Below are 27,460 nucleotides of genomic sequence, written 5' to 3'. Positions count from 1 at the left end.
AGTGGTTCTTGGGGCACCTGGCTGGCTCAGTTAGTGGATCTTGCGCCTCTTGATCTCAGTGTTGTGGGTTTGGGCCCCACATTGAGCATGGATCATACTTTAAAAAAAAAAAAAAAGTAATTCCCATTCTGTGATTGGGAGGAATATCTTTATTTTCTAAACAAAGCAAACTGTGTTATATTCCTCCTTCTTAACTATGAAGCAGTATTCCCCCATACCTTTTAGAGCAGTACCAAGGATTACCTTTATAAGCATCAAAAACAAACATTATTACCCAGCCTGGGGCCTCACCTTCCTTACTCAAGGCCTGTTTGCATTGGTGTCCAGAGCCCCTGGAGCGGTGCAGCTAGCAAAGAGGAGAGGTCCACACTTGCTGGCCACCTCCCAGGGAAGCAGTGGACTTGCTTTACATCATCAGCAGGGCAGGTGTTCCCTGTGGGGTGTACAGGCTGGCCAGCCCTGGAGCTGCCTCAGGAGAACACCCAGCAGGACCGTTCTTACGCAGCCATCAGCTGTGTTTGTGCCTTCCCTCTCATAATTAGCGTAACTCCCTCATAATGAAGACATGTGCTGGAGATTCTTCTCTCAAAACTTAAACTTCTCTCTCCAAAGGAAACGTGGCTGTTGGCCAGCTTGCTTTCTTTTCTCCAGCTCTTATGGTCTAATCAGGGAGGCATTCTGGGCATGAGCCAGACATCCCCGTTTCAGACCATCTTTGTTCTTCCATGAGCACGTGGGTCAGGTGTAGACAAGGTTCGCCTTCCTCTAGCTCCTTCCTCCCCTTCGAGTGGGATGACAGCAGCGATTGTGTTAGCTGCCCCGAGCCTTTCTGCAGACAAGCCCAGTGGCCTGGAATCATGGTAGTTTCTTATGAATCACACGACTGTTTATAACCGAGCCCCCTCAGATCCTTTCTGGAACAAATCAAGGTGTAAAAAAATATTTAAAATATCAATAGAGGGAACATATTTAGTAGTGTGACTTCTGGATAGAACATAACATACAGCATTTTTTTTCTTTCTCTACAACCAAAACCATTTAAAAAATGGATATTTGCATCACTTGTTAATTTTCACTCATTTTATGTCATGATATCCTTTGTAATGAATTGAGATGACAGTGCCTTCTAAAGTTGGTAAATTTTCTTTTGTTTGAAAATTTCAGTAAATTAAATAAGTAGCATTGTACCATGAAACAGAACAGGTGTAACTTGAACAATTATATGTTCCACTTTTTAAAATTTGCTAGAATTTGTTAGAATTTTTGTTAGAATTTGTGAGGATGAACCATTTGTGGATTAAATGAGCTGATGGCTTATATGAAGTAAATTGTGTTCTTTTAAGTTTTCAAATATGGATGATTTTAACAAATATTCATGTCAAGATTTTTTTTTTTTTGAAAGAGAGAGAGTGAGCAGAGAAGGGGCAGTGAGAGAGGGAGAGAGAAGATCCCAAGCAGGCTGTCAGCACAGAGCCCAATGCGGGGCTCGAACTGATAAACCGTGAGATCATGACCTGAGCCAAACCCAGGAGTCAGACGCTTAACCGACTGAGCCGCCCAGGTGCTCCATGTCAAAAATTTTTTTTTTGGTTCATAAACATCATACATTTATTTTATTTTACTTTAATTGTGGCAAAAAAAAAGATATAACAAAATTTACCATCTTAACCACTCTTAAATGTACAGTTCAGTAGTTTAAGTATATTTGTGTTATTGTACAACCAATCTCTGGGAATTTTTCATCTTGCAAAATTAAAAATTGAAGCTCTATGCCTGTTAAACAACAACTCCCTATTTCTTCTCCCCCCACCAGCCCCTGGCCACTATCATTTATATTCTGTTCCTATGAATTTGGCCTATCTAGAGTAGTATCTACATGAGTAGTAGATTTATCTGAGGTTGTCTATTCATGTAAATGGAATCATACAATATTTGTCTTTTTTGTGTCTGGCTTATTTCACTTAGCATAATGTCCACAAAGTCTATTTGTGTTATAGCAGGTGTCAGGATTTCTTTATTTTTAAGGCTGAATAGTATTCCATTATATTTATTTATATTTATATTTATAACTTATCTCACCCATTTTATATATATAAAATATATATATTAACTTGGCTTATTTTAACCATCAAGAACTCGGTGACTTGACATTCAACACCAGCCTCTTTGGCAATGTGTGTTCATGTGGCATCATGGGATTGTAAGCCTGAGGAGTGTAGCCTCCTTATGGCTGAGTGAGAGGTTGGAAGGACCTGGGTTCATACGTGGGCAGGTGTGTCTGCCACAAGCCCACATCCCTGCTGCCAGGGAAGCTGGAGCATTGACCATTCTCAGCTTCAGGTATGTAAGGTGAAAACCTCCCTGCACAGGGCGGTTGTCGGGGTGGGGGGTGTCTTTGCTATTCAGGGAACCAGAAGGATGATAAATGCTTGTTAGACCAGCTTAGCAGCATCTAGAATTTTCACATCACATTAGGTCACAGCTTTCCTACTTGCCTAGAACGGCTTGGTGTGGCTTCGGAGATCACGCCATGACAACCAGTCTGGGATAGGGAACCTGTAGTGTAGAACCACTAAATTCCTGGTGCTCGTTCCATCACTGGAAATCCTGGAAGGCTTCTGCACTTTGGTCCATGCTGGTTCCTCTCTGTGGATTGTCTTTTGTACCTCTGTCTGTGAGAACCAGGTCTTCCCTTTCTCTAGGGTTCCACTTGAGTCCACAACTCCTTGGGAGCCTGCCATTTTTACTCTCTTGTACTTGTTTCAGGGATGGACCTACTTTTCCTGGGGCCTGAAGCTTTTAGGGTGGAGAGAAGGAGCTTTTTCAGAAAAAATCATACAAAATTTGATGAACACATAGCTGGGACCCCTCCCAGGACCCATGCAGTTGAGGAGCCCTGAAGCTTTAACTTCATTAGCTTCACTGTAAATCTACTTCTGCTTGTATTCATTCTTTTTCTCACTCCCCCTCTCTTTTTTTCCCCCCATTTTAAAAATTAGCGGAGACATCTGGCCAGCTCAGCGGGTGGACCATGTGGCTCTTGATCTCAGGGTTGTGAGTTTGAGCCCCACTTTGGGGTAGAGATTGCTTAAGTAAATAAACTTAAAAAAAATTAAGGCATAATTTGCATACAGTGAAATTCACTATTTCTATTGTGTATTGCTACAAGCTTTGACAAATGCTTATAGTTGTGTAACCACTGTCAAAATATATAGAACAGTTCCATTACCTCCAAAATTTTCCTTTTTGGAAAAGGTTATCTTTTGTAGTCATCTTCTCCTCCCACCCCAGCCTCTGGCAACTCACCTGTTTTCTATCTTCATAGTTTTATTGTTTCCAGAGTGGCATAATTGGAGTCATGTAGCATATAGCCTTTTGAACTTGACTTCTTTCACTTAGGCTAGTGCATTTGAATTTCATCACCGTCATTGTATGCATTACTTACTCTATGCTCAACCTTGGAGATGCTGAGATGGAGAAGGCCCAGTCCTTGCCCTCAGAGAGCTCACAGTCTAATGGAGGAGGCACTTGGCCCCATCATCGTAGAGTTTTCCTTTGATACTTAGTATGCACAGCTTTGTCCTACTACCTATCTTGTTCTGATATACTGGCACCCCTGCCACTTTGTGATCACCCTGAGGATAAAATCTCTGACCTTCTTGAGGCATCATATTGGATGGGGAAGAGTAAGGGGTTTGAAACCAGACCCCATTCGGAGTCTTCCAAATCCACCTCACCCACTTAGTAGTTCCGTGACCTTGTGTTGGACTCAGAATTTGGCACAGAATGTATTGAGTAAATATCTGTTGAATAAATGAATGAAGGAAGCCTCCTTAAGTCCCAGGTCCCTCCTGTGTAAAAAGGGAATAATAGTCGCACCTTCACCTGACTGCTGGGGGGATACAGTGCCTGGTGGGTATCGGTAAAGGTTTGTTCCCCTCTCCTTCCCGAGAGCCCTGTGATACCCTCCCCCAGACAGGCACATTCACGCTGTGCAGACCTCTAAGTGGGCTAGGCAGGATGATACCAGCACTTGCTGTATGGGAGGCAGGAAGGGCATGAGCTGAGCAGACACGTCCCCAGGAAACCCCCCAGGTACCAGCCCACAAGTACAGCTCAAAGAGCCCCTCCCACTAATTCTCAGACTCTGTCAGTCCATTCCTCTCACGAAATACATTCCTTGTAGGGGGCTTCACAGGAAGTTCACTGGGAGGAGAAAACCATAACCCCTTTACCAGGGGACCCTCTGGCTGAGTGTCAGGTCTCAGGCTCTCAGACCCAGGGAGGGGGGAGGAGCATGAGCTGGGAGATGGTCATTGTAAAGAAATCTGTTCTTCCCTTCAAAACACACTCAGCAGGGTGCCTGAGTGGCTTAGCTGGTTAAGGAGTCCAACACTATTTGGGCTCCTGTCATTATCTTACACTTTGTGAGTTCGAGCCCCGCATCAGGCTCTGTGATGATAATGCAGAGCCTGCTTGAGATTCTCTCTCTCCTTCTCTCTCTGCCCTTCCCCCTGCTCACATGTACACACACTCTCTCTCAAAATAAACAAATAAACATTAAAAAAAATACTCAGCAACACTCAACACAGGATTGTTATTAATCATCATTTGTATAATTACCTGTGTGCTGGCTGCCTTCCCTACCAGAGGACACAGGGCACATACTAAGAGCTCAACAGATATTTAATATTGAACGAAAAATATTTTATGTTTAGTAATTGGCATTTGAAGTTATTTCTATAGAAAGGAAGGGAATTAATATTTGTCATTCATCTATGGGGTTTCTGGTATGTTAAATCTTTACCTCCAGTCTCATTTAATGTGCATAGCAGCTGTTGAAAGTATTTTGGTTTGTACAATCAAAGACACTGGCTGAGAGTTAAGAAATGTGCCCACAGTCCCATAGGTAGTCAGTGATGGGAGCTGGATTCAGTCTCCGGTCTGATGCCAAAACTCAGCCTCTAGATTTCTTAAGAATAGAAATCTCTACAATTTAGGGGCACCTGGGTGGCTCAGTCGGTTGAGTGTCCGACTTCCACTCAGGTCATGATCTCTCGGTTCGTGAGTTCGAGCTCTTGCGTCAGGCTCTGTGCTGACAGCTCGGAGCCTGGAGCCTGCTTCAGATTCTGTGTCTCCCTCTTTCTGCCCCTTCGCTGCTCATGCTGTGTCTCTCTCTGTCTCTCGAGAATGAATAAACGTTTAAAAAAAATTAAAAAAAAAATCTCTACAAGTTAGACTTAAAAAATATCCAGACTGATACTTGAGCAGGATTTGAGTGGGTTGGATTGCAGAGTTTCAAGCTTAACAGCATGAATTGAAAATTTGCAGAATGTTTGTTCCATTTTGTGCTTTTCTAAATTGGGTTTGGGAGTATTTCTGTAATCCAATCTGAATCATGCTTTTTATCGCACCAATTACAGACAGCTCTAAGTAAGCAATAAAAGCCCCCCTCTCTGCGCTAAGAGAGGCAGTGTGGGCTGGACAATGGTTGTGGACTTGGAGGCAGGAGGTCTGAGTTTGCATCTGGTTGGATGGGGAGAGCCTTTGGCAGACCCCTGAACCACTCTAAGCCTCAGGTTTTCATTGTTCCGTGGTTTTCCTTGTTTGATTTTCATGCACACCGGGAAAGTAACCCCAGTGACCTCAGACACTTGTGGTGTGGATCAAGTGAGCAAATAAGCAAATGAGATATTTGTGAGGGGCATAACCCCAGGAGGAGTTTTGTGTGTGTTAGTTCCAAATCTGGAGAGGAGGAGGGGGGTGGAACACACTGGGAAAGAAAGACTGCAGAGAGAGGTCAGCAGAATCACATGCTGTGGTCCAAAAGATGTGGCTTGTTTGTGTTCTGATCTTGGCAGAGGTTGAGGGAGAGAACCTCGTTTGTGTGAAAAGTTTGTGCATTTGGAACCCTGTAAGTTATACTGTCACCTGTGTCAATAAATATATAATACAGTGCCAGGGTCGAATTGTCTTGGGCAAGAAATCAGGCGATATTCTCTCCCTCTTTCTCTCTCTCTCTGATCCTCATTCATTCATTCATTCATTCAGGGATCATGGCAGACTCTGAGCCATGCATTGCAGTCAAGTTAATAAAGCAACAAATCTTGGGCAGTGGAGTCAGATAGACCTGGGTTCGAGTCTGGCCTCCTCCCCTAACTAATGTTAAACTCAGTTACTTAATTTCCCTAAACCCCAGATTCCCCATCTGCAATACAAGGACAATGATAATAGTTGTCTCACAGGGTTATATAAAATTAAAGTAATAATGCTTATAATGAGGTTTGCACAGTTCTTGGCACATAATGGGCATTTAATAAATAAATAGTTGTTTATACATCTTAATCATATAACTGTCAAGGAGCCAAAATGCAAATGGGCCGGTTCTGCTGTTTTCATTGTTTCTCCTCTATCCTTTTAGAAGGTCACAGTGGGTAAGCAGAAGCAGAGGCCCAAGGGTTAGGATTCATGGCAACCATTTCCCAGGTGGTTCACTGTGCCGTTGGGAACCCAGAGCTGTGTGCCCAGCCTGAGCAACTCTGCCCAGGTAAGCTTCTGGATTACTGCTGTGAGGATGTTCCCTGCAGCAGCATGGTAAAGATCGGGCTGGCTCAGCTGTATTTAGAACCCAGGTCCATGGTGCATCTTTCAGGACTAGAGTATTAACAGGCCCTGGAGGTGCATTATGGTTTTTGCGAGTCCTTGTTTCATTACATATGGACCCTCTGCTGTCAGGAAGTTGTCTCAGAGCTTGGAGGCATCAGTTGGTTTTATCCAGTTTTGGAGACACACACATACACTTACACTCACACTTAAGAGTGTGGATTCCTCCAAATGCTTTTTTTTATTTTTATTTTTATTTTTTTTATTATTATTATTTTTTCAAATGCTTTTTTTTAAAGGTCGTGTTTATTGAGCTATAATTAGTAAAGGTCACTCTTTTTAGTGTGATTTTTCTTTGAATCTTGAGTTTGAATTCCAAGTTTAGATAAATGCAGTTTGTAACCACCACCACAATCAACATGCAGGATGGTTTCATCATTTCCCCAAATTCTTTCACTCTCCTTTGTAGTCAGTCCCTCCCACCCTTAGCCCCAACAACCACTGATCTATTTTTTTTTTTGTCTCTATAAATTTCCCTTTTTCAGAATAGTATGTAAATGGAATCATACAGCATGTTGACTCTTTAGTCTGGCCTTTTCATATAATGTAATGCATTTGAGACTCCAAGTGCTTTTGATTGCAGAAGGATTAGCAGTTCTGAGATCAGTGTGGAAAATCAATAACATTCCTGTATGCCATTAGTAACCAAAAGAAAATCTAACTTAAAAATTCACAATACCACCTAAAATCCCTGAAGTACTTAGCAGTAAATAAAACAAAACATGTCCAAGATATTTATGGAAAAATTTATAACGTATCATGAAAAGACGTTGAAGAAAGCATGAGTAGATGGAAAGGATAATGTTCAAAAGGAGATACCCAGTTAACATAAAGATGGTGTTTCTTCCTGAGTAAACCTACAAGTTCAGTGCAATTCCAACCAAAATCCAAATTAAGTTTTTCATGGAACTTGAGAAGCTGTCAGGAAATTCATATAGAAAAAAGCTGAGAATAGGCAAGACCATTTTAATAATATCAGAATTTATTATAAAGCTATGAGAATTAAGATACTGTGGTATAGGTGCATAGTTAGATGGTAGACCAGTAGAATGGAATAGAGAGCTGAAATACTACCTCTACACATTGGAAAACTTTATATGTGATGGATAGAACTCAAAACCAATGGGAAAGGATTCAGTAAATATTACTGGGACAATTGGAATCCATACAGAAAAGAATAAAATTGGATCCTGAACTTGCAGCATACATAAAGATAAATCCACATGAATTCAAACCTATAGTGAGGAAGCAAAAGTTAAACATATTTTGGGAAAAAATATGTGACCAGGATTTCCTTAGCAAGATACAAAAACAAACTATAAAAGATTGATATATTTGTCCATGTAAAATGTACTTATTTTTTTAAAGAGACTTTTAAAAGAAATGCTTATTTTTGAGAGAGAGAGAGAGAGCAGGAGTGGGGGAGGAAAGAGAGAAGGGGGGGAGAGAGAACCCCAAGCAGGCTCCACACTGAGCCTGCTCAATCCCATGACTGTGAGATCATGACCTAAACTGAAATCAAGAGTCTGATGCTTAACCGGCTGAGCCACCCAGGCATCCCTGTCCATGTAAAATTTAAAACTTCTACAACAGAAGGTACTACAAACAAAGTTAAAATAGTTTTTTATTGGAGAAAGGTGTTTGTAATGAACATGTTCAAGGAAGGATTTATACTCAGAATTCACAAAGAAGTCCTAAATATCAGTAAGAAAAACATAACCTAATGAGGATGTAAATAGGCCAGTTAAGCAGGCCAAGTGGCCAATAGGCATAAGAGGCTGCTCACCCTCACTTGTAATTGGGGAAATACAAATTAAAACAAGCATGAGATACCATTTCATATCAGACTGGCAAACAATTTTTTTAAGTTTGTTTGTTTGTTTGTTTGTTTGTTTGTTTTGAGAGAGAGAGCAGGTGCAGGGAAGGGGCCGAGAGAGAGGGACAGAGAGGGAATCTCAAGCAGGCTCCACACTGTCAGTGCAGAGACCAACATGGGGCTCAAACCCACAAACCGCGAGATCATGACCTGAGCTGAAACCAAGAGTCAGGCACTTAATCAACTGAGCCACCCAGGCACCCCCAGACTGGCAAAAAGTTGTAAATCTATATCAGTTTGGCAAGAATGGCTAGCATGGGAAGTCTTCTCCACTGCAGGGAGGAGTTGAAACTGGCAGAACCTCTCTGGTGAGTGGATTTGCATTGTACGGTAGAAGGTGCTGTACCCCATGACTCACACTGCACAGGAGATGTGTATTAGAATGGTCATTACAGCCCTGTTTGAAATAGTAAAAAATTGGAAAGAACCTAAATATGCATAAATAAATGCATATTTATATATAGATAAACAAATTGTGATATTATTCACATGGTGAAATACCATTTGGTGGTTTCAAATGGTCTAGAAAGACATGTATCAACATAGATCAAATTTCAAAAACACAAAGTTGAATTTAAAAACTTATTTCACGGGCACCTGGGTGGCTCAGTAAGTTGAGCGTCTGACTCTTGATTTCTGCTCAGGTCATGATCCCAGAGTTGTGGGATTGAGCCCCTTGCTGAGCATGGACCATGCTTGAGATTCTCTCTCTCTCCTTCTGCCCCTATCCCCTGCTTGTGCTGTCTTTCTCTTTCTCAAAAATAAATAAGTAACGTATTTCAGTGGGATACATGGGGTGTAATTCCATATATATAATGTTTAAGCAGTTATAATTTTTTTTTTTGCATGGCTTATGTAGTTAATAAAAACATAGTGAGAATGATAAACACCAAATTCAAGATAGTGGTTATTTTGGGGAGGGAGGGAATGGAATGCATCAGGAAAGAATATATAGGAAACTTCAAATATATGCCATGTCTTAAAGTTTTTTCGTATTAAGAATTATGGTATACTTACTGGAATGCCAATAGGAACTCAAAAACCAAGGAGCATCCTTCTATTAGCATAGACAGCAAAGTGGTCTTGGGGATTAATTCTCATAGAGAGTAATAAAAATTGATTCATAAGCTTTTAGGAAAAAACCTTCTGAGTAAAACTATTAGAAATTATTTATTTTTTTATTTTATTAAGAACAGAAAGCACAAAATGTAATCAATGTAAAATTTAATAGCAGGGTGCCTGGGTGGCTCAGTCCATTAAGCTGTGGACTTTGGCTCAGGTCATGATCACACAGTCAGTGAGTTTAAGCCCCGCATTGGGCTCTCTGCTGACAGCTCAGAGCCTGGAACCTGCTTCGGATTCTGTGTGTGTCTCTCTCTCTCAAAAGCTGAATAAACATTAAAAAGATTAAAAAAAAAAATTTAATAGCCTTTTGATGTCCAAAAGAAACAGTGTACCTTCATGATTTGGAAGACCTTTTGTGCAAATTCATTTTTTTGGATATGGGACACTGCTTTTAAAAATTATAAAATATCCACATATAAAAAGTGCATAGAATATATGTGTACATTTTCATATACATTTGTAATTACAAAGCAGAACTCTGCACAGAACTGTGCAGGTCTAGAAATTCAGCATTCCAGAAGCCTGTGTGTGGTGTACTATTCCTTAAATTCAATTTGTTTTATCATAATATGAACAACCATACACTAGGCCTGTTATGTTTCTTATACTGAGAAATTAATTTTAGAAAAAAATGTCCTTAACATTGATTTTTAAATTTTCAACATAATTTTGGATTGGGAAATGTCAGTCCAACACTAGGATGTCTGAGAAGACTGTAGAAAATACTGTTTCGTGGTTTGCGGAAGTCTTGGCCAAGGTTAGCAACCGCCTGTCCCACAGCTTGTACTTGAGTACCAGGCCAGCAATTGCTCCCCTGCAGGCTCCCGGAATGGTAAGCACTCCTCCTTGGTAACTGTAACTGGCATCATAGTTACGGTTTATGCATATGAGCAATACCTCTGTTCTCCTGGCCAGAGCTCCAGGAAGTTGATAAGTAGCTTCAGAGTTGTGTTTTCCCTGACAGTGACCGATGGGATAGGTATGTGGTCTTTGCCATTTTGGGTAGCCCCTTCCTATCTGAGCATCTGCTGTCTTGCCTGGGATGCTGGGCTTCCCCCCTTACCCCCCAATCTTGGCACACACACACACACACACAAAAACAAACGACAAAACAAAAATCAAACTCGGGCAGATTGTCCTTGATGACTGAGTGAAGAATCCATGGCCAAGGACTGGGAAACAGCACTCTAGACCAGGGTTTCTCCACTTTGGCACTTTGGACTCTTTGAGCTGGATCATTATTTGTTGGGGGGAGGGGTGTCCTTTGCATTGGAAGATATTTCGCAGCATCCCTGGCCTCCACCTGCTAGATGCCAGTAGCACTCTCTCAGTGTGACAACCAGAGTATTTCCAGACATTGTCCAGATGTCTGAGGAAACTAAATCACCTCTGGTGGGGAACCACTGCCTTGGAGGATGAGACTCATGGTCCCTTCTAGATACTACAGCTGTGGAAGTGGTGGGAGAGGCAGCCCTTGGATGAAGGCCCTTAACTTGGAGCAAGAGAAAGAATGCAAGGCCAAGATAGGAGAAATGAGTCAAGCAGATAAATAAATAGAGCCATTAAGTTAGGGGTAGGGGCTTCAGGGTAGCAGTAAATGACAGCAGCGAGAAGAGAGGGTAGGTGCAGGGCCCTGAGGCTGTGGGGTGTGGCGTGAGGTTCTGTTCAGTAACAACAGGAACGAAGGTGTTAGCCAGAACCTGGTCTCCTCTCCAGAGGGAGGCGCTGAAGCCCCCCACCTTCCCTCTGCTGGGGCCAGCCTTGAATACCTGGAGCACTTTAAATCCTCCTAAGTATTTTACTGCTTTCCTCCTGACCTTGTGGGGAGAGTAACATGAATCTATCAAGTGGGTTAAGCTCCTTGGAGCAAGATCGCAATTCTTTTATCTTTATTCACTCAACAGACATTTATCAAGCACCCACTTGGGCAGGGGCTGCGCCAGGCAATAGGAACCCAACTAATCAGACCAGACCTGCATATTCTGGCTGGGGAGACAACTCAGCCAGGACAGGCAACCCGGGGAGAAGAAATAAGGCGGGCCCCATAGTCAGGCTTCCCAGGTCCACATCCCACCTCTGCTTCTGGCTGTTCTGTCTCCTTAGGTCTCAGTGTCCTTGTCTGTAAAATGGAGAATTCTTGACCCGAATGGGTGTTCAGAGGATGAAGTGAGAGAATGTGTACAGCCTGTAGAGCAGTGCCTGGCATTAGTGAGCACTCAGCAATATTAATATCATTATCAACATCGATTTACTATGTTTATTATTATTTATTATATTGATTTGTTATTGTTATTATTATACTATAGCATAAAAGGCTGTAATAGAGTGCCAAGAACGTTCTGAGAGGCAAGTGACCAAAGGTACACAGAAGTGGCTTTTTTGAGATGGGTCTTAAAGGATTAGTCGGACTTTATCAGGAAAAAAGAAGTTGGGGAGCTGTGGAAAGGTCACGCACTGAGATGCGGGCAGGAAGTCACAGATTGGGAGCAAGTGAGCATGGCTTATAGGGTAGAGCTGCTGGCTGTGACATCCTGAGGCTGAGGCTGGGAAGGAAGGTGGGGGGCGGGGGGAGTGTTGCGCTGGAGAAGGGACTTGATCTGAATGGACATTAAGTGCCAAAACCCTTTGGCTTGGATCTGCTTCATTTGTTATTTCTTTTCTCCAGAAGAGATTTGGGAGAAGTTGCCATTTTTTAAATAATTTTTAAAAATTTATTTATTTTGGGGTGGGGGACAAGTGGGGGGACAGGCAGAGAGAGAGGGAGAGAGAATCCCAAGCACTGTCAGCACGGAGCCCAACGCAGGGCTCGAACTCACGAACCGTGACATCATGACCTCAGCTACAATTCAGAGTTAGATGCTTAACTGACTGAGCCACCCAGGCACCCCAGAACTTGCCGTTTTAATCTCATTCTTCTTTCCTGAGCAGTGAAGAGCTAGGTGTTTCCCACTACCTGCTGGCATAATTGAAGCTTTGGAGGCTGGAAAACAAATTTGTCTTGTGGTCCCTGTGCCGTCAAACATGGGGTGGGGTAGCACGCAGGGGAACACTGGCCACCACGTCACAGCAGGGGTCCAGCAGATGGAGCACAGCCTCTCTTGTCTGGGTGCCCTTGAGGCTTTCCAGTTTTGTGACCACTCAGATGGTGTCAGTGTCTCCACTCTACTTGCTGGGGTTCACAAAGGAACAAATCAATAAGCTGGCCCTGGGTCATGATGTGTTTTCCACCTCTCTCATTTCTGAAGCTCACATGCTGCCTCAAGGCAGGGGCTGGAAGCCATCCTGGCAGACGTGGCTAATAACCAGGGCATCTGTGCCAAAGGAGCGGTGTGTTTATTTCTCCGGAACCTGTGGCACTGTGCCTGAGGCTTTGCTGAATCAGCCTGGTGCCGTCTGGCTTCCCCGCTGGATGCTGAGACCTCAGTCCCAAGGTCACAATTGTGCCCTGGATGGCTCTGGCTTTCACTTCCCCACTCTTGAAACTTCACACAGTGAATGGGTACTTATTGAGCACCTGCCAGGCCCCGGGTTGGGGGGAGGGGGTGCATTATGAATGAGACAGATACCATCCTGGGCTTTGGAAAACATATAGTCTTTTAGGAGAGACAGACATTGAAGAAACCATTACGGGTGGTTTGGATAAGGGGAAAGGCCTCACAAGAAACTAAGACTCCCTGACATCTGAGGATGCTTGGGAGGAGTGGGTGGGGAGACCTCCCTCACCAAGCTGGCTCGTTATTCAGCCCAGTGGACTCCCACAAGAGATATCCCCCTTGGCCTGCCCAGTGCCTTTGAAACTGTTGCCTTCTTTCTCTTTCTTAAAATTCCTTTCCTGCCTCCCCCAGTCCTTCATTCTCCCCTTCCTTTCAGACTACTCTGTTGTCCCCTTTGCTGGCTTCTCTTGCTCCCCACACATAATTCTGGCCTTCCCAAAGGATGGCCTGGCTCTCCAAAGCAGTAGGCAGTGGTGGTTAGAAGCCAGGCTTGGAGGAGGCCAACCTGGCTGGGTCCTAGCCCCTGATTTACTTCTTATGGTCCCACAACCTTAGAGAAGCAAGTGACTGCCTACTCCATGTGTTGGTATCCTGTCTGTAAAAGAGGTTTTGTTTTTTGTTTTTTGTTTTTTAATCAAGGCAGTCTGAGGCCTGAGGTAATGCGTATAAAGCACTTAGTGCAAGGCCTATATGAGTCAAGGTTACAAAGCCCTTTCTCTTTCAGCATCAGAAATGGACTCCGTTCCACTCACTTTCCGTTTTTCCCCGGAAACCTGATGAATGTGAAATGTGAAGGTGTTACCTGGCTACAGAGCTTTTAGTAAAATTGACCCCTGCTTGGTACATTGAATCTGGACTGGAATTTCTCTGTATGGCCTCTAAATACCTGATGAGGAAGCCATGGCTTTGGGCTTCCTGAGTGTGGTGTCTCCTTGCAGGGACCCTAGAGGCTCTCTATCTGTGGGGTTGTTAGAGGAGATGTTGGCTCATGTGGGGTCTGGGACCAGAGTGCCTCTGTTCCCAATCAGCTTACACCTGAATTGACACTTGGAGGTGTCTCAATATCCATTGAGAGCCATTGAGGTGCTGAGAACACATTGTGGAATGAAACAGATTCATTCTGTGGTCTGCAGGCACTTAGAGTTCGGGAGATGTTGTCCATCAAAGTGTCACAGATAGTAGTAAAAGAACATTTTGATGTTGTGTACCTCATGTAGTAGGAGATTTGACCTAGTCGGTAAAGTTGGGGATATCTTCCGTGAGGAAGTCATGATAGAGCCGGGATCTGATAGATGAACAGGCATTAACAAGCAAAGAAGGGAAAGGGAAGATTCCAGAAAGCGAGAACAGCACAGGCAGAGGCTTTGAGAGGGGATGCTGCAAGGTGGTGGAGCTATGCCATGCAGGTCCTTAGGGGCAGGGGTGAGAGGGTGAGAGTCAAATTATTCAATGACCCCCTGCAGCCCTGGGCAGGGATCAGTGGGAGCTGATACCCAAGCGGTTGTGCTGGTCTCACTTTTCCTTCCTCTTATTAAGAGCAGTGAGAAGCAGGTTAATGCAGGGTGGGGATGTGTGTATTGGGAAAGAGGGGTTGGCTTGATTGGATTTACGATTTGAAAAGCTGATTCTGGCTGCAGGATGTGGGAATCAAGCGTGAGGGGAGTGAAATTTGAAGGAACTTTAAGTGAAAAGTTTATTTTAGAGGAGGAAGCCCAAGGTATGGGTGGGCTTTATAGAGCAGCAGTGGGGATTAGCAGGAGAGGAGAGTTTGACCTTTAATTTCAGGGGTCATGGCTGCTCAACTTGGCTTCCCACACCCACTCTCACCCCCGGTTTTGGCTTCCATGACCCTGGATCACTCTTTCATGTTGCCAAATCACAGACTCAAGGAAGGTGGATGTGCCACTGAAATAGAAGACAGAGGTTCCAAGCACATCCCAGCTAGGGGAGGAAACCTGTAGGGCATTCACAAAACTAGATCAAGCCTCTCAGCAGCATTTTCTGGAGCATGGAGAAGTGTTTTTGGCATTGTAGACAGACCTTTTCCATCAAATAGGATGAATGAAAATGACATTTCTCTTTTCTCTCTCTCTCTCTCTCTCTCTGTCTTCCCTCCAGGCTTATATTTGGCACCCTTTACCCTGCGTATTATTCCTACAAGGCTGTGAAATCAAAGGACATTAAAGAATATGTAAGTAGCTCTTATTGGTGGGGGCCTGATGGTTGCGGGGAAGCTGGATGTGAAGTGTTGAGAGAAGCAGGATGCCCTATGCCCTCCTTGGTGCAGGCGCTGAGAAGGGAATCCAGAATACTTAGAGGTTGGAGGACCATATTACTGCTGGGTGGCACCATCACAGCTCTAGATGTGCGGGGCACCTCTAGGCAGGAGAATCATCAGACTGCCCCTGCTCGACAAAGACCTACATGGGGTGGGTGATGAGGAAAGGGTACCCCATCCCATGGTAGCACAGAAACCCAGGTCAAAGTACAAAGCATGTGGATTTGGGCATCAGGAGTCTGAAGTCAAGTTCTGGCTCTGTCATTTGATTGATGCAATGCTGGACAGGAAACCTAACTTCCAAGAGCCTTGGATCCTAATCTGAGGGGTGGATATCAACAATCCCGGCCCCTAGCATTGCGAGGGACAAAGGGTCTTTGTTCTCCCTCTTTTACTCAGCTGTCATTTTAGAAGTTTGGCACAGGTAAAGAAATAAAGCATATTTGAAAGTCACTTTCTTTCTCAGATTTTCCAGGGTGCCTTTATGATGAAATCAGCCACCTCCAGATCAACTGCTACCAGAACTTCCCCCCCACCCCCGCCCCGTTCCCTCAGTTTCCCAGAACTGCTGGCCTGGGCTTGCATCTGCTATGAAGCAGGGGGTCTAGATAGGGGTGTGTTCTCTGGAGACTGGGTCCCTGGTATATTCGAGGGAATCTCGGAGTGTGAACTATAAATAGGTGTCAGGTTGCAAGCACAGAGCCTCATGATTCGAGATTGGCTTGGCACAGGGGTAAAACACAAGGCAGCCTTTCCAAGAGAGAGCCTTGTCTCTCTCTTCCTTTCAGCCTGGGGTGCAGGAAAGCTGAGCCCGGAAAGGAGGCGTAATCGGGGCCACGGTGGTGCGGGGTCTGATCCTCTACTTTGCAGGGGCAGAAACTCAATTCTGTCAACTCATCTGGGGGAAGCTCAGACGCCGGTAAATTGTTTTGCTCTGACCAAACTCACAGGAGCCTGGTTTATGACTAAAATGGCAATTCATTAATTTGGAGTGAAAAATATCACTGACGAGCTGAGCAGCTGTTTGCGTTGGCTGGCGAGCACGAGCTTTTCCCAGGAGGGAAAACCTGAGAGTTAAGATTAGAAAGTTTCTTGGTAAAAATGGCATCGAGACAGAGGAGCCGCGTGGTATTAGGAGAGACCCGTCTGCTTTCCCTGCACTCGTTCACACGCACTCACACTCTCACTCCCTCTCACTTGCTCTCACATGTGCTCTCACTCTCACACTCACACACACTTACATGCTCCCCAACATGTTCTCGCGTTCTCATGTGCTCTCACATACACTCATGTGCTCTCACACATGTTCTCTCACTCTCACACACCCACACACACCCCTCACACCCCACACTCTCACATGCACTCTCACACACATTCACACTCACCATTACACTCACCTCTTTTCCTCCTTTTGACCACTAAGCCCATTTATCCAAGAAAGAAACCTGGAATTGCTTCCAACTTCCGCCTCCCCCTCACCACCCAGCCCTGTACACACACCTGGTTCGAGACGGCATCCCTCGTCCCTGCCCCCCTAATGATCCTTCAACCAGGCCTCTCCTCCTGTGCTGCGACTCTCTTAAATGCACTTCTCTTCGTGTTTTCCCTGGCGTGTTACAGTAGCCCACTGTATTAGTTTTTTATTGCCACTGTAACAAATTACCGGAATGCAGGGCCCTAGAACAACACAAAGGTATTGTCTCCCAGTGCTAGAAGTCTGAAGTGTCATGGGTCTCACTGTGTTCAAATCAAGCAGGGCTATCTTCCCTCTGGAGACTTTTTTTTTTTAACATTTTTATTTTTATTTTTGAGACAGGGAGAGACAGAGCATGAACAGGGGAGGGTCAGAGAGAGAGAGGGAGACACAGAATCCGAAACAGGCTTCAGGCTCTGAGCTGTCAGCACAGAGCCTGACGCGGGGCTCGAACTCACGGACCGCGAGATCGTGACCTGAGCCGAAGTCGGCCGCTTAACCGACTGAGCCACCCAGGCGCCGCAGGAGACTTTAGGGGAGAGTCCATTTCCTCGTCTGTCCCAGTTCCTAGAGGCCAGCCGTGTCCCTTGGCTCGTGCCCCTTCCTCCATCTTCAGAGCCAGCGAGTAGCATCTCTGACCATTCTTCCATAGTCACATCTCACTGAGATGACAGCCAAGCTCACGTCACAGGAAGGCTCTGGTGAGGAATCTGCTGCCAATGTCACCACCAGGGACACTGGCTGCCAGCTATCTGTGCCTTGGGAACATTCCCTGAAGATTCAAAAATCCTAAATGCAAGTGTTTGATTTTTTTTCCTAAGCCTATATAACAGGCCTTGCCTCCCACAAACATCCTCGTACTGGGAGACTTTCACCAAATTAGAAGGCATTGGATGTTGGTAGAAAAAAACAAATATACATCTCCATGTCAGTTACCTCTTTGGCTGATCAACACCCACATTCACTCCTTTGCCCATATTTTGGGTTTAAAAAAAACTTTCCAACAAGAATGCTATATAATTTATGTCCTTGGCAAATCCAGATTTTTTTTTTTTTTTTTACCTGAGTCCAGCACCAGATCCAGTATTTCTGGCAAAGCCTTCTCCTCAGACTCTGACCTTAATGTGCAGAACTCTAAAAATTAAATTAGCAAGTGAACCATCATTGACATACCCCATATACTATATGAGTGAGAGAAAGAGAATGCATAAGAATAAAACTAGTTAAAATAATTAAGTCTATACATAACACAGAAAGGAAGAAAATAGGGGCGCCTGGGTGGCTCAGTCGGTTAAGCGTCTGACTTCGGCTCAGGTCACGATCTCGCGGTCCGTGAGTTCGAGCCCCGTGTCAGGCTCTGGGCTGATGGCTCAGAGCCTGGAGCCTGTTTTTGATTCTGTGTCTCCCTCTCTCTCTGCCCCTCCCCCGTTCATGCTCTGTCTCTCTCTGTCTCAAAAATAAATAAACACTAAAAAAAAAAAAAAAGAAAAGAAACGAAGAAAATATGGATAGAAGCTATCGTCCTTAGTCATGTAAGTAGTCATGAGTTCATAGGTGATATTATGTATTCTGCTAAAAGATAATTTTTTAAAGGCAAACTCATGACTCTTGTACAAAAATAAAGTTGACACACGTTGAAAGTTTTACTTAACTTATTAATTAATAAGGGAACCAGTAAGGTGTTAAAAAAAATAAAAACAATTCAAAGGAGATGCTAAAGAACAGACGTTATATAAGCAGGCAGGAATGATTAAATGAATTTGTTAATAGGTATTCAGCTGACTTTGGGGGAGTGTGGGGAGATCAGTTGTACCTCTATGAACAAAATCATTTGCGTTGTAGTCAGTTTTCTATAACTTACAATGTTTTAAATTAAAAAACAATTTTTATGTTTATTTATTTTTGAGAGAGAGACAGGGCATGAGCAGGGGAGGGGCAGAGAGAGGGAGACACAGAATCTGAAGCAGGTTCCAGGCTCTGAGCTGTCAGCACAGAGCCCAACACAGGGCTCAAACCCACAAACTGTGAGATCATGACCTGAGCTGAAGTCAGACACTTAACCGACTGAGGCACCCAGGCGCCCCTACAACATTTAAAAATAGCTCAAAGATACTGAAAAACAAGACATGTAGAATCAACATAATTCAGAAGGGGGCTCTGGACAGCATCTAGCATTCTACAGGGTACCCATTCCAAAATCTTTCACCATTTTTCCTATTACTTCCTTTTTCTACCGTTTAATCCATGTTCCCTTTGTCTTCAGTCAGAGCATTAGTGACTGGGGTTCCTTATCCAGGGTGTGGCCTAAATCTTCATTCTTAGGGAATCTGAGGCCTTAGTAATCTTGCCTCTGGAAGGCCGTGGTAATGATCCACTGACTTTTACCTCTGAACAAGGCTGTACTTGCTTATATGAATGATCACACTCAGATCCCCCCCCAAGGTTCCTTACCTTCCACGCACCCTCCTTCCTGCCATGTTGTTTAGCGGCAACTCTGGTTCCCCTTGATAATCAGAGTCAGTCACCCATGAAAGCCCATGAGTCGCTTTACTGTCTATTTCCTAGGGACATCGCGGTCCTGAAATGGCCAGGTAACAGTATAGTTTCTGCTTTCACTTCATTGGAAGCATTTGGTATCCCCAATGAAAGCATTCATCCCTCAGGTACCGTTAAGTATTAAAAAGCAGAACTCAGGGGCGCCTGGGTGGCTCAGTCGGTTGAGCGTCTGACTTCAGCTCAGGTCATGATCTCGCAGTCCGTGAGTTTGAGCCCCACATTGGGCTCTGTGCTGAGGCTCAGAGCCTGTGCTCAGAGCCTGGAGCCTGTTTCAGATTCTGTGTCTCCCTCTCTCTCTGACCCTCCCCCGTTCATGCTCTGTCTCTCTCTGTCTCAAAAATAAATAAACATTAAAAAAAAAATTTAAAAGAAAAGCAGAACTCAGAGGTTTGAGGGCAAAAAGAAAAATGTTGTGAATCCGTTAGACCAGTGATTCTCAAACTTCAGTGTGCATATGGAACGAACAGAGGGTTTTACTAAAATGCAGACGCTGATCCATTAGGTCTGGGGTGTGTCCTGAGATTCTACATCTCTAATAAGTTCCTAGGTTGTTCCAGTGGTCCTGGTCCATGAGCCACAAATTGAGTTGCAAGGAGCTGGCAAAAGGCCCAATCATAAGAAACACCACTCTCATTTCCTTGGTCCCTGAACCTTTAGATTCTGGCTCAGCTGGGGAAGCCTGTGTTGGTTACCGGTTCATGGAAGAAACTGCATCTTCCTGGGCAGTGCATCAACCACACAGAATGCTCACTGTTCCCACCTGGTTCTCTTCCTGAACTCTCCCAAAGCTGTTGCAACACATTTTAAGGCCAGCTGCCTCAGGGCAATGGAGGCAGAGGGGTGGGGGGGAGGGGGGGCATGGTAAGATCAGAGACTTCCAAAAGGATCACCCTATTAACAGTCTTGGCTTTCTTTTGCTATAAAAGAAGGTTCTTGGTTAGAAAGAGTGTGGGGTGGCACGCATCAAAATGAAAAGGACACTGAGTCCACAGCTTACTCTGTGGCTGCCAGAAACATGGGGGGGGGGGGGAAGCAAGTCCACATGCAGAATAAATGAATGTTCCAGAAAAGACTCTACTTTTTCTGTGAGGGAAGATGTCTGGTACGATGAGCCTGCTCCCAGGAGTCTGGCTGAGGCCATGAGATAGGGTACCATCATAGAGGTTTTTGCTGCTGCTGGCAGCTTGGTCTCTGAGCAGTGGTTGTGGTCAGGTCGGCCTTGGTGAGAGGGATTCCACATTGCTAAGCCCATCTGCTACCTCGGTCACTTCCCCATGGCCACTGGTTTATGAGCACATTGAACATGCCCTATCACCCTGAGGAAAGTGTCTTGCTGACATCCACAGGGCTTGTCATCTATCCTCTTGATTACCAAAAGCATCCTCTGCCATGGGGACCTTTTGGTGAGCATGAGCAAGAACCACAAATATCTAAATTCCGTGGGTCGATTCACATCATTCCTAAACCACTTCGACACCAATCGCTCAATCTTGTTCCTTCCGGGTACCTTACTATCTAGTCGATCCTTATCTGGTGTTTTAAAATGTACCTGGGATTTGTTGGGGCACCTGGATGGCTCAGTCGGATAAGCATCCGACTTCGGCTCAGGTCATGATCTTGAGGTCTGTGAGTTCGAGCCCCATGTCAGGCTCTGCTAACAGCCTGCTAACAGCTAACAGCGAATTCTGTGACTCCTTCTCTCTCTGCCCCTCCCCTGCTCATGCTCTGTCTCTCTCTGTCTCAAAAATAAATAAAGATTTTTTTAAAAATTTAAAAAATAATAAAAAAATAAAATGTACCTGGGATTTGTTTTCATCGGGTTAGGTAAGGCATGCAGACATAGAAGTGACTGTCATGAAGGAAGAAGTTCTTACCATTTCCCGGAAGTAGGAGGCCCAGCGTGCCATGGAGGGCCACATGGGGGAACACCAGGGTCTGTCAGGAGTCAGAGGGAGCCACACTCTTTATTTTGGTGTCTTTGGGAAAGCCAAGGCTAAGCAGTGTAAGCAGGTTTAGGATTGGCTAGTTTGAGTAATTTCAGTGGGTTCTGGAGTGATTAGGGCTGGGGAATATTGGCTCAATCTGTGAGAGCTCTGTGAAAGAGGGAGTATGGAGTATGGGGTCTGGACTGGTCAGTTTGCATATGAAAGATGTGCTCCAGGGCAAGTGCTTTGCTATCTCTAAGTCTTGGCTAGTCCTGGGAGGGGCGGTCCTTCCCCAGCCGGTGAAACTTCAGATGCCAGAGAATCAGGAATACAGAAAATAAGAAAATACAGTTAATATACCTGGTGGCAGTGTAAAGGCATCACCTCAGGACATTTCTCCTTCCGGGCTAAGTGCACTGTTCAAAGTTCTGCCTGCAGGGGACTGTCACTTTTGCTACTCTCTCCAGGTCACCCCTGACTGTACAGCTGTCTGCCGTGAGCTCATGCTAACAGATGGTGCAGAGTGATCTGTAAACCAGGCTCATATTTTTTCTTTCTCAGTCACAGGCATAGGTAATTCTCTGTGGGGCTGAAGCAAGGCTCGGATATGAAAGAGCGTGTGAAAGGCTCAAGAAATATTAGTGTGGCTGGTGTAGGGGAAGGTCCAAAGATGAGGTGAGGCAAAAGTGGTGACTAAGCCTACCACCTCCCCAGCCCACGGGGGAGGCCTTTTGAAGGCTGCCAGGAGTCCTGGGAGGTAGGGTCTGATGAGCTGTGCGATCTCAGCCTGCCTTTGTGGTTCATGAAAAGTGTCTAGGCTCTGCTTCCTACCCTCTTGCTGTGGTCTAGAGTCTCAGCTCCTCACCTATCTCCTCACTCCTGAATCCTGCCCCTGACCAGTTGAGAGGGACTTCCCAGTCATGCTGTCAACGATCTATTCCTGAGTTGCTTCTGGACATTCCTTCTCAAATCAGCCTAGCTTCCTCTCTCTATTCTGGTGCTCTCTATTCTGGACGCTGGCCCACTCAGGCTTCCCCTCATCTTATAGTAAGTATTACATAGAATCCCTCAAACTTGGCAAGTTCTATTTCAAACCTTGGGGAAAAACAGCCATTACTTGGTTTCTCCGTGGCATGATGGGGAAAACCATTTCCTGGTAATTTATTTATGGTTTCCATCTCTGAGTCACATATTCCATTTACCCTGTTAGTCTCACTCAGCAAATCATTCTCAGACCCTTCTTTCTGCATGACAATATTTAAAGTGAAGGAGTGCATGATGGAAACTTCTTTAGGTTAACACTTCAAGCCTCCTCTTTGCCATGGCTCCCTCATCTTTGTCCATAGTTTCAACCTCCCTTCTGAGATTTGGTCTTATCCTTTATCAGGGGCCTGTTAGGCATTCTTCTTGAATGTCCTCTCAGACTCTCCTCAACATTATGCAGCTCAACTTCCTCCCTAAATTGCCTTTTTCTTTACTTTCTTGCTGGTGTGAGTGGCTCCATATCACACTATGCCTTAGCTTCAGTAAGCCCCTTTCCCCCTATGTATACCCAGCCATCCATTCAACAGGCACTCATGGGGAACATCTATTGCCTTGCAAGCTGTCTAATTTTGTCTCTTCTCCTCAAAAAGCCACCTAAACCAGTATTTACCAAAGTATATTCTTTCTCAACATATAAAAACCATCCTTTCTTGGGGCATCTGGGTGGCTTAGTCAGTTAAGCATCTGACCTTGGCTCAGGTCATGATCTCACAGTTCTTGAGTTCGAGCCCCATATTGGGTGAGCTTGAGTCCTGCTTCCAGTGAGCACAAGCCCTGTTTCAGGTGACCCCCACTTCTCTCTGTATCCCTCCTCTCTCTCTGCCCCTAATAGGATTCTCTCTCTCCCTCTACCTCTGCCCCTCAATCACTTGTACCCTCTCTCTCTCTCTCGAAACAAACAAACCAACAAAACCCATCGTTTCTTTCCCATTCACAAAGCGAACATTCTAATCGAGTCATTCAAAACATATCCCTGTAGTATCTACTATGTGCCAATAATGGTTTTAAGTACTAGAGATATACTGATGTACAAGAATAACTTGTCTCCACTCTTAGGGAGCTTACAATTTAGTAATAAAATCATAGAAATAAATAGGTACTTTCAAAGCAGACTGGTAAGTGTATGACAGGGAGCATGTATGACAGTGTGGGAGGAAGAAAGGAGGGGGTACTTAAACTTTGGACACTTCCTTGAGAAAATGATATTTAGGCTGAGATCTGAGGGCTGAAATCTGTAGGCAAAAGAAGGTGCACTGTTCAGAGAACTGAAAGAGGTTCATTATAATTGGAGTGAAAATTTCAAGAAAGTATTGGGGTGGAAGGGAGCTTTTTATGGAAATAATGAGGGTTTCATTTATGCAAGAACTTGTAAACCAATTTAAGAACAACAACAGTAGTCTTAACAACAGTATGGCACTGTTGAAGACTTTAAAGTAGGAAGGAGAATCTCAAATTTGGATTTAAGAAGATCATTCTCACTGGAATATGGAGGATAGATTAGTAGATTTGATTAAAGGTCAGATTAGGTCAGGGGTTTAGAGACCAAGAAAAAGGCTGTAGTTCTATTCTAGATAGGAGATATTGGTGGTCTGAAGTAAGCAAATGGCAAAGGGGATGGAGAGAAGATAGATTCAACAGAAATAAAAGACAGGAAGTGACAGAACTTGATGACTGATTGTCTGTATTAGGTGAGGAATGCAGAGTTTTCCCAGGGAGATTGTCTTATTTAGAGTTAGAAGAGAATGTCTAGGACAAAGCCTTGTGGGCGAACTGGTGAACCTGAGAAGTAGCCAGAAAGTCAAGAGGGAAACCAGGACAGTTGTGGTGTTGGGGGAGCTTTTCAGGAAATGATAGCTTTGTATCCATCTGGAAGTCAAGCAAATTTAGTAAACAAACTGAAAAAGGGTCAGCTATACTCCCTTGAAGTATGTTATAAAGTGGGAACCCCAGTGAGAGCAGTATTAATTTAATGAATGTAGTGCACTAAGTGGAGGATGAGGAAGTAGACACTGCGAGTATAGATGACTCACTAGAGAAGTTTATAGCTAAGGGTTGTTTCAAGGAAAGGGATTTTTTATTGTTGTTATCATTGTCCTTTTTTTTAAAGTTTATTTGTTTTGAGAGAAAAAGAGAAAGTGGGGGCCGGGCAGAGAGAGATGGGGAGAGACAATCCCAAGCAGGCTCTGTACTGCCAGGGCACAGATCCAGGGCTTGAACTCACAAGTGGTGAGATCATGACTTGGGCTGAAATAAAGAGTTGGATGCTTAATCAACTGAGCCACCCAGGTGCCCCTCATTGTCCTTTGTTTTTAATTGAAGATATTAAAGCATGGTTTGAGTGCTAAGAAGAAAAAGACAATAGAGTGGGAAATCAGGCTCCTGGTTGTGTATCTGGATACCATTGTTGGGAATTCCTGGATCCTGGGCCCTAGCATGCCTTGAAATGTACAGTTGGAAAGACCTTCTTTGCCCCCTACTGACAGTCCTGTTCTGCTGCAGGTACTCTTGATAACATGTAGTCTCTGAGACAGTAGTTACTTTTGATGTAATCGATTAAACCAGGGTGGTTACCAGGGGACAGTCATTTTTCTGAATAAAGAAGACCTCTAAATAATCTCTTGAGCCACATGTTTCAGAATCACAATGACAATGTGCATTCACCAGAACTGCCTTTATTTTTGAAAGATATTTTTGCTGGGTATAGAATTCTAGGTTGATTTATTTTCTTTCAGCACTTTAAATATTTTATTTCTTCTGGTATTCATCATTTCCTATGAAAAGTCATCTATTGTTGTTCCCCTGTAGGTAGTATGTCTTTCCCCCCACCTCTTAAGATTTTCTTTCTTTTTCAGCAATTTTACTGTGATGTGCCTGGGTGTGGTTTTCTTTGTATTTATCTTGTTTGAGGTTTTCTGAACTCCCTGGTTCTTTGGATTTGCTATTTTTGATTGATTCTGGAGAATTCAGTCATTATTTCTTAAAATAATTCTTATGTCCTATTCTCTTTTTCCTCTGAAAATTCCTATCCCATATATGTTAGTTCTTGATGCTGTTCCATAGGTATTGAGCCTCTCTGTTTTTTCCAATCTATATTTTTGTCTTATTGACTTATTGTCTTGTACTCAAGTTCACAGATCCTTTCTTTTGTTGCATCCAGCCTGCTCTTGATTCTGTTCAGTAATTTTAAAAATTTCAAATATTCTGTTTTTCAGTTTTAGGGTATCATTTGGTTCTTTTTAAAGAGTTTACTTCTTTCTCTTGAAATTCCTCATCTCTTCACTCATTATATCTACTTTTTCCTATAGATTGTTTAACATATTTATATTTTTCAAGAAAAATAATATTGAATCCTACCTTGTCCTCCTAGGATAAGTGTCTTGTTAAGTGGTGACAGAAGAAAAATTTAGGTTTCATAAAAAAAGATTTGTTAATAAGTCGTTATGTATTTGTATATCTTTTTTGGTGAGGTGTTCAGATGTTTTGCCCAGTTTTTAATTGGGTTGTTTATTTTTTATGAGATTTTTATGAATTTAAGAGTTCTTTGTATTTTTGGATATGGGTTCTTTATCAGATATATGTATTGAAAATATTTTCTCCCATTTTGTGGCTTATCTTTTATCTTAACAGTGTCTTGCAGAGCAGAAGTTTTTAATTTTAATGAAGTCCAAATTATGAATTTTTTTCTTCCATGGTTCATGCTATTGCTGTTGTATTTGAAACCTCATTGCCAAGCCCAAGGTCACCTAGGTTTTCTTCTGTGTTATCTTCTAGAAGTTTTATGGTTTTGCATCTTCCTTTAGGCCTATGATACATTTGGAGTTAATTTTTGTGAAAGTTGTAAGACCAGTGCCTAGATTCATTCATTTATTTATTCACTCATTTTCTTATTCACTTACTAATTTACTTATCTTTTTATTTCGTGTGATGTCCAGTTGCTCTAGCACCATTTGGGGGAGAAAAAAAACACTATTCTTTCTCCATTGAATTGCCTGTGCTGCTATGTCAAAGATCGATTAACTATACTTATAGGGTCTATTTCTGGGCTCTCTATTATATTTCTCTATTCTAAAAATAGATCTATTTATCTATTCCTTTAGCAATAACACTGTCTTGATCATTGTAGCTTTACAGTAAGTCTTGAAGTCAGATAGTGTCAGGCCTACAACTTTGTTCTTCTTCAGTATTATGTTGGCTATTCTTGGTCTTTCACCTTTCCAGATAAACTTTAGAATCAGTTTGTTCACATCCACAAAAGTATTTGCTGGCATTTTGATTTAGATTCATTCAATCTATAGATTAATTGGGGAGGAACTGACATTTTGATAATATTGAGTCTTCCTGTCCCTGAACATAGAATATGTCTCCATTTATTTAGCTCTTCTTTGATTTCTTTCTTCAGAGTTTGTAGTTTTCTTCATATAGACCTTTTATACATTTTGTTAGATATATTCCCGAGAAATTCATTTTTTTGCTGCTAATGTAAATGATACTGTTTTTTTAACTTTCAAGTTCCATTTGTCCAGATGTTTAGGAATGCAATTGACTTTTATATATTAACCTTATATCCTGTAATCTTGCTATAAGGTTATGTTACATTCTTGTAAAGAATGTTGAGTTTTGTTCTAGTAGGTAGTTAAACTCATCTTGATCTTATGGCAGCTAAATTTTACATTTTATTGGGGCAAGGGTATTTCAGTTTTGTCCGTAGTCTTAGAGCTGATCTCTTAGTCCTGGGATGTAATGTTTCTTCCTAAGGTATGGCCTTTTAGATGTTTCAGTGGAAATTCTCAAATGTTTACGAAGTTCCTCTAACTTGGCAGGACTTGAACTCCAAACTCTGTTTCTACTACAGTGGGGTGAAATTAAATTTCTGCTCAACTTTTTCAGCTTTCCATCTTTGTTTTTTCTCAGAAACCTTGGAGTATTACCTGATTCTGTGCAATTCAGGGGCCAGGCAAATATTTAAAGGGAATTTATATGTGGAATTTGTGTCCTGCCCCCTTATAGCATCCCTGTATGTGATTT

General features: G+C 43.3%; 1 protein-coding gene across 3 annotated transcripts in view; it reads left to right on the top strand.

Annotated features, from left to right (window-relative positions):
- REEP1 (receptor accessory protein 1) overlaps positions 1-27,460 on the top strand; it is a 109,607-nt gene that overhangs the window by 37,268 nt on the left and 44,879 nt on the right. For all 3 annotated transcript variants that reach the window (XR_007462330.1, XM_049651866.1, XM_049651867.1), the window contains exon 2: positions 15,277-15,349. Coding sequence is in view for 2 of the 3 variants with exons in the window: in XM_049651866.1 (XP_049507823.1) it covers positions 15,277-15,349 (73 nt within the window). In the remaining variant the exon portion in view is untranslated. The remainder of the gene's footprint in view (positions 1-15,276; positions 15,350-27,460) is intronic.

The sequence above is a fragment of the Panthera uncia genome (genome assembly GCF_023721935.1).
Source record: "Panthera uncia isolate 11264 chromosome A3 unlocalized genomic scaffold, Puncia_PCG_1.0 HiC_scaffold_12, whole genome shotgun sequence".
Classification (NCBI taxonomy): domain Eukaryota; kingdom Metazoa; phylum Chordata; class Mammalia; order Carnivora; family Felidae; genus Panthera; species Panthera uncia.
Note: the sequence above shows the minus strand (reverse complement) of the source record. Positions and strands in the feature narration are given on the sequence as shown.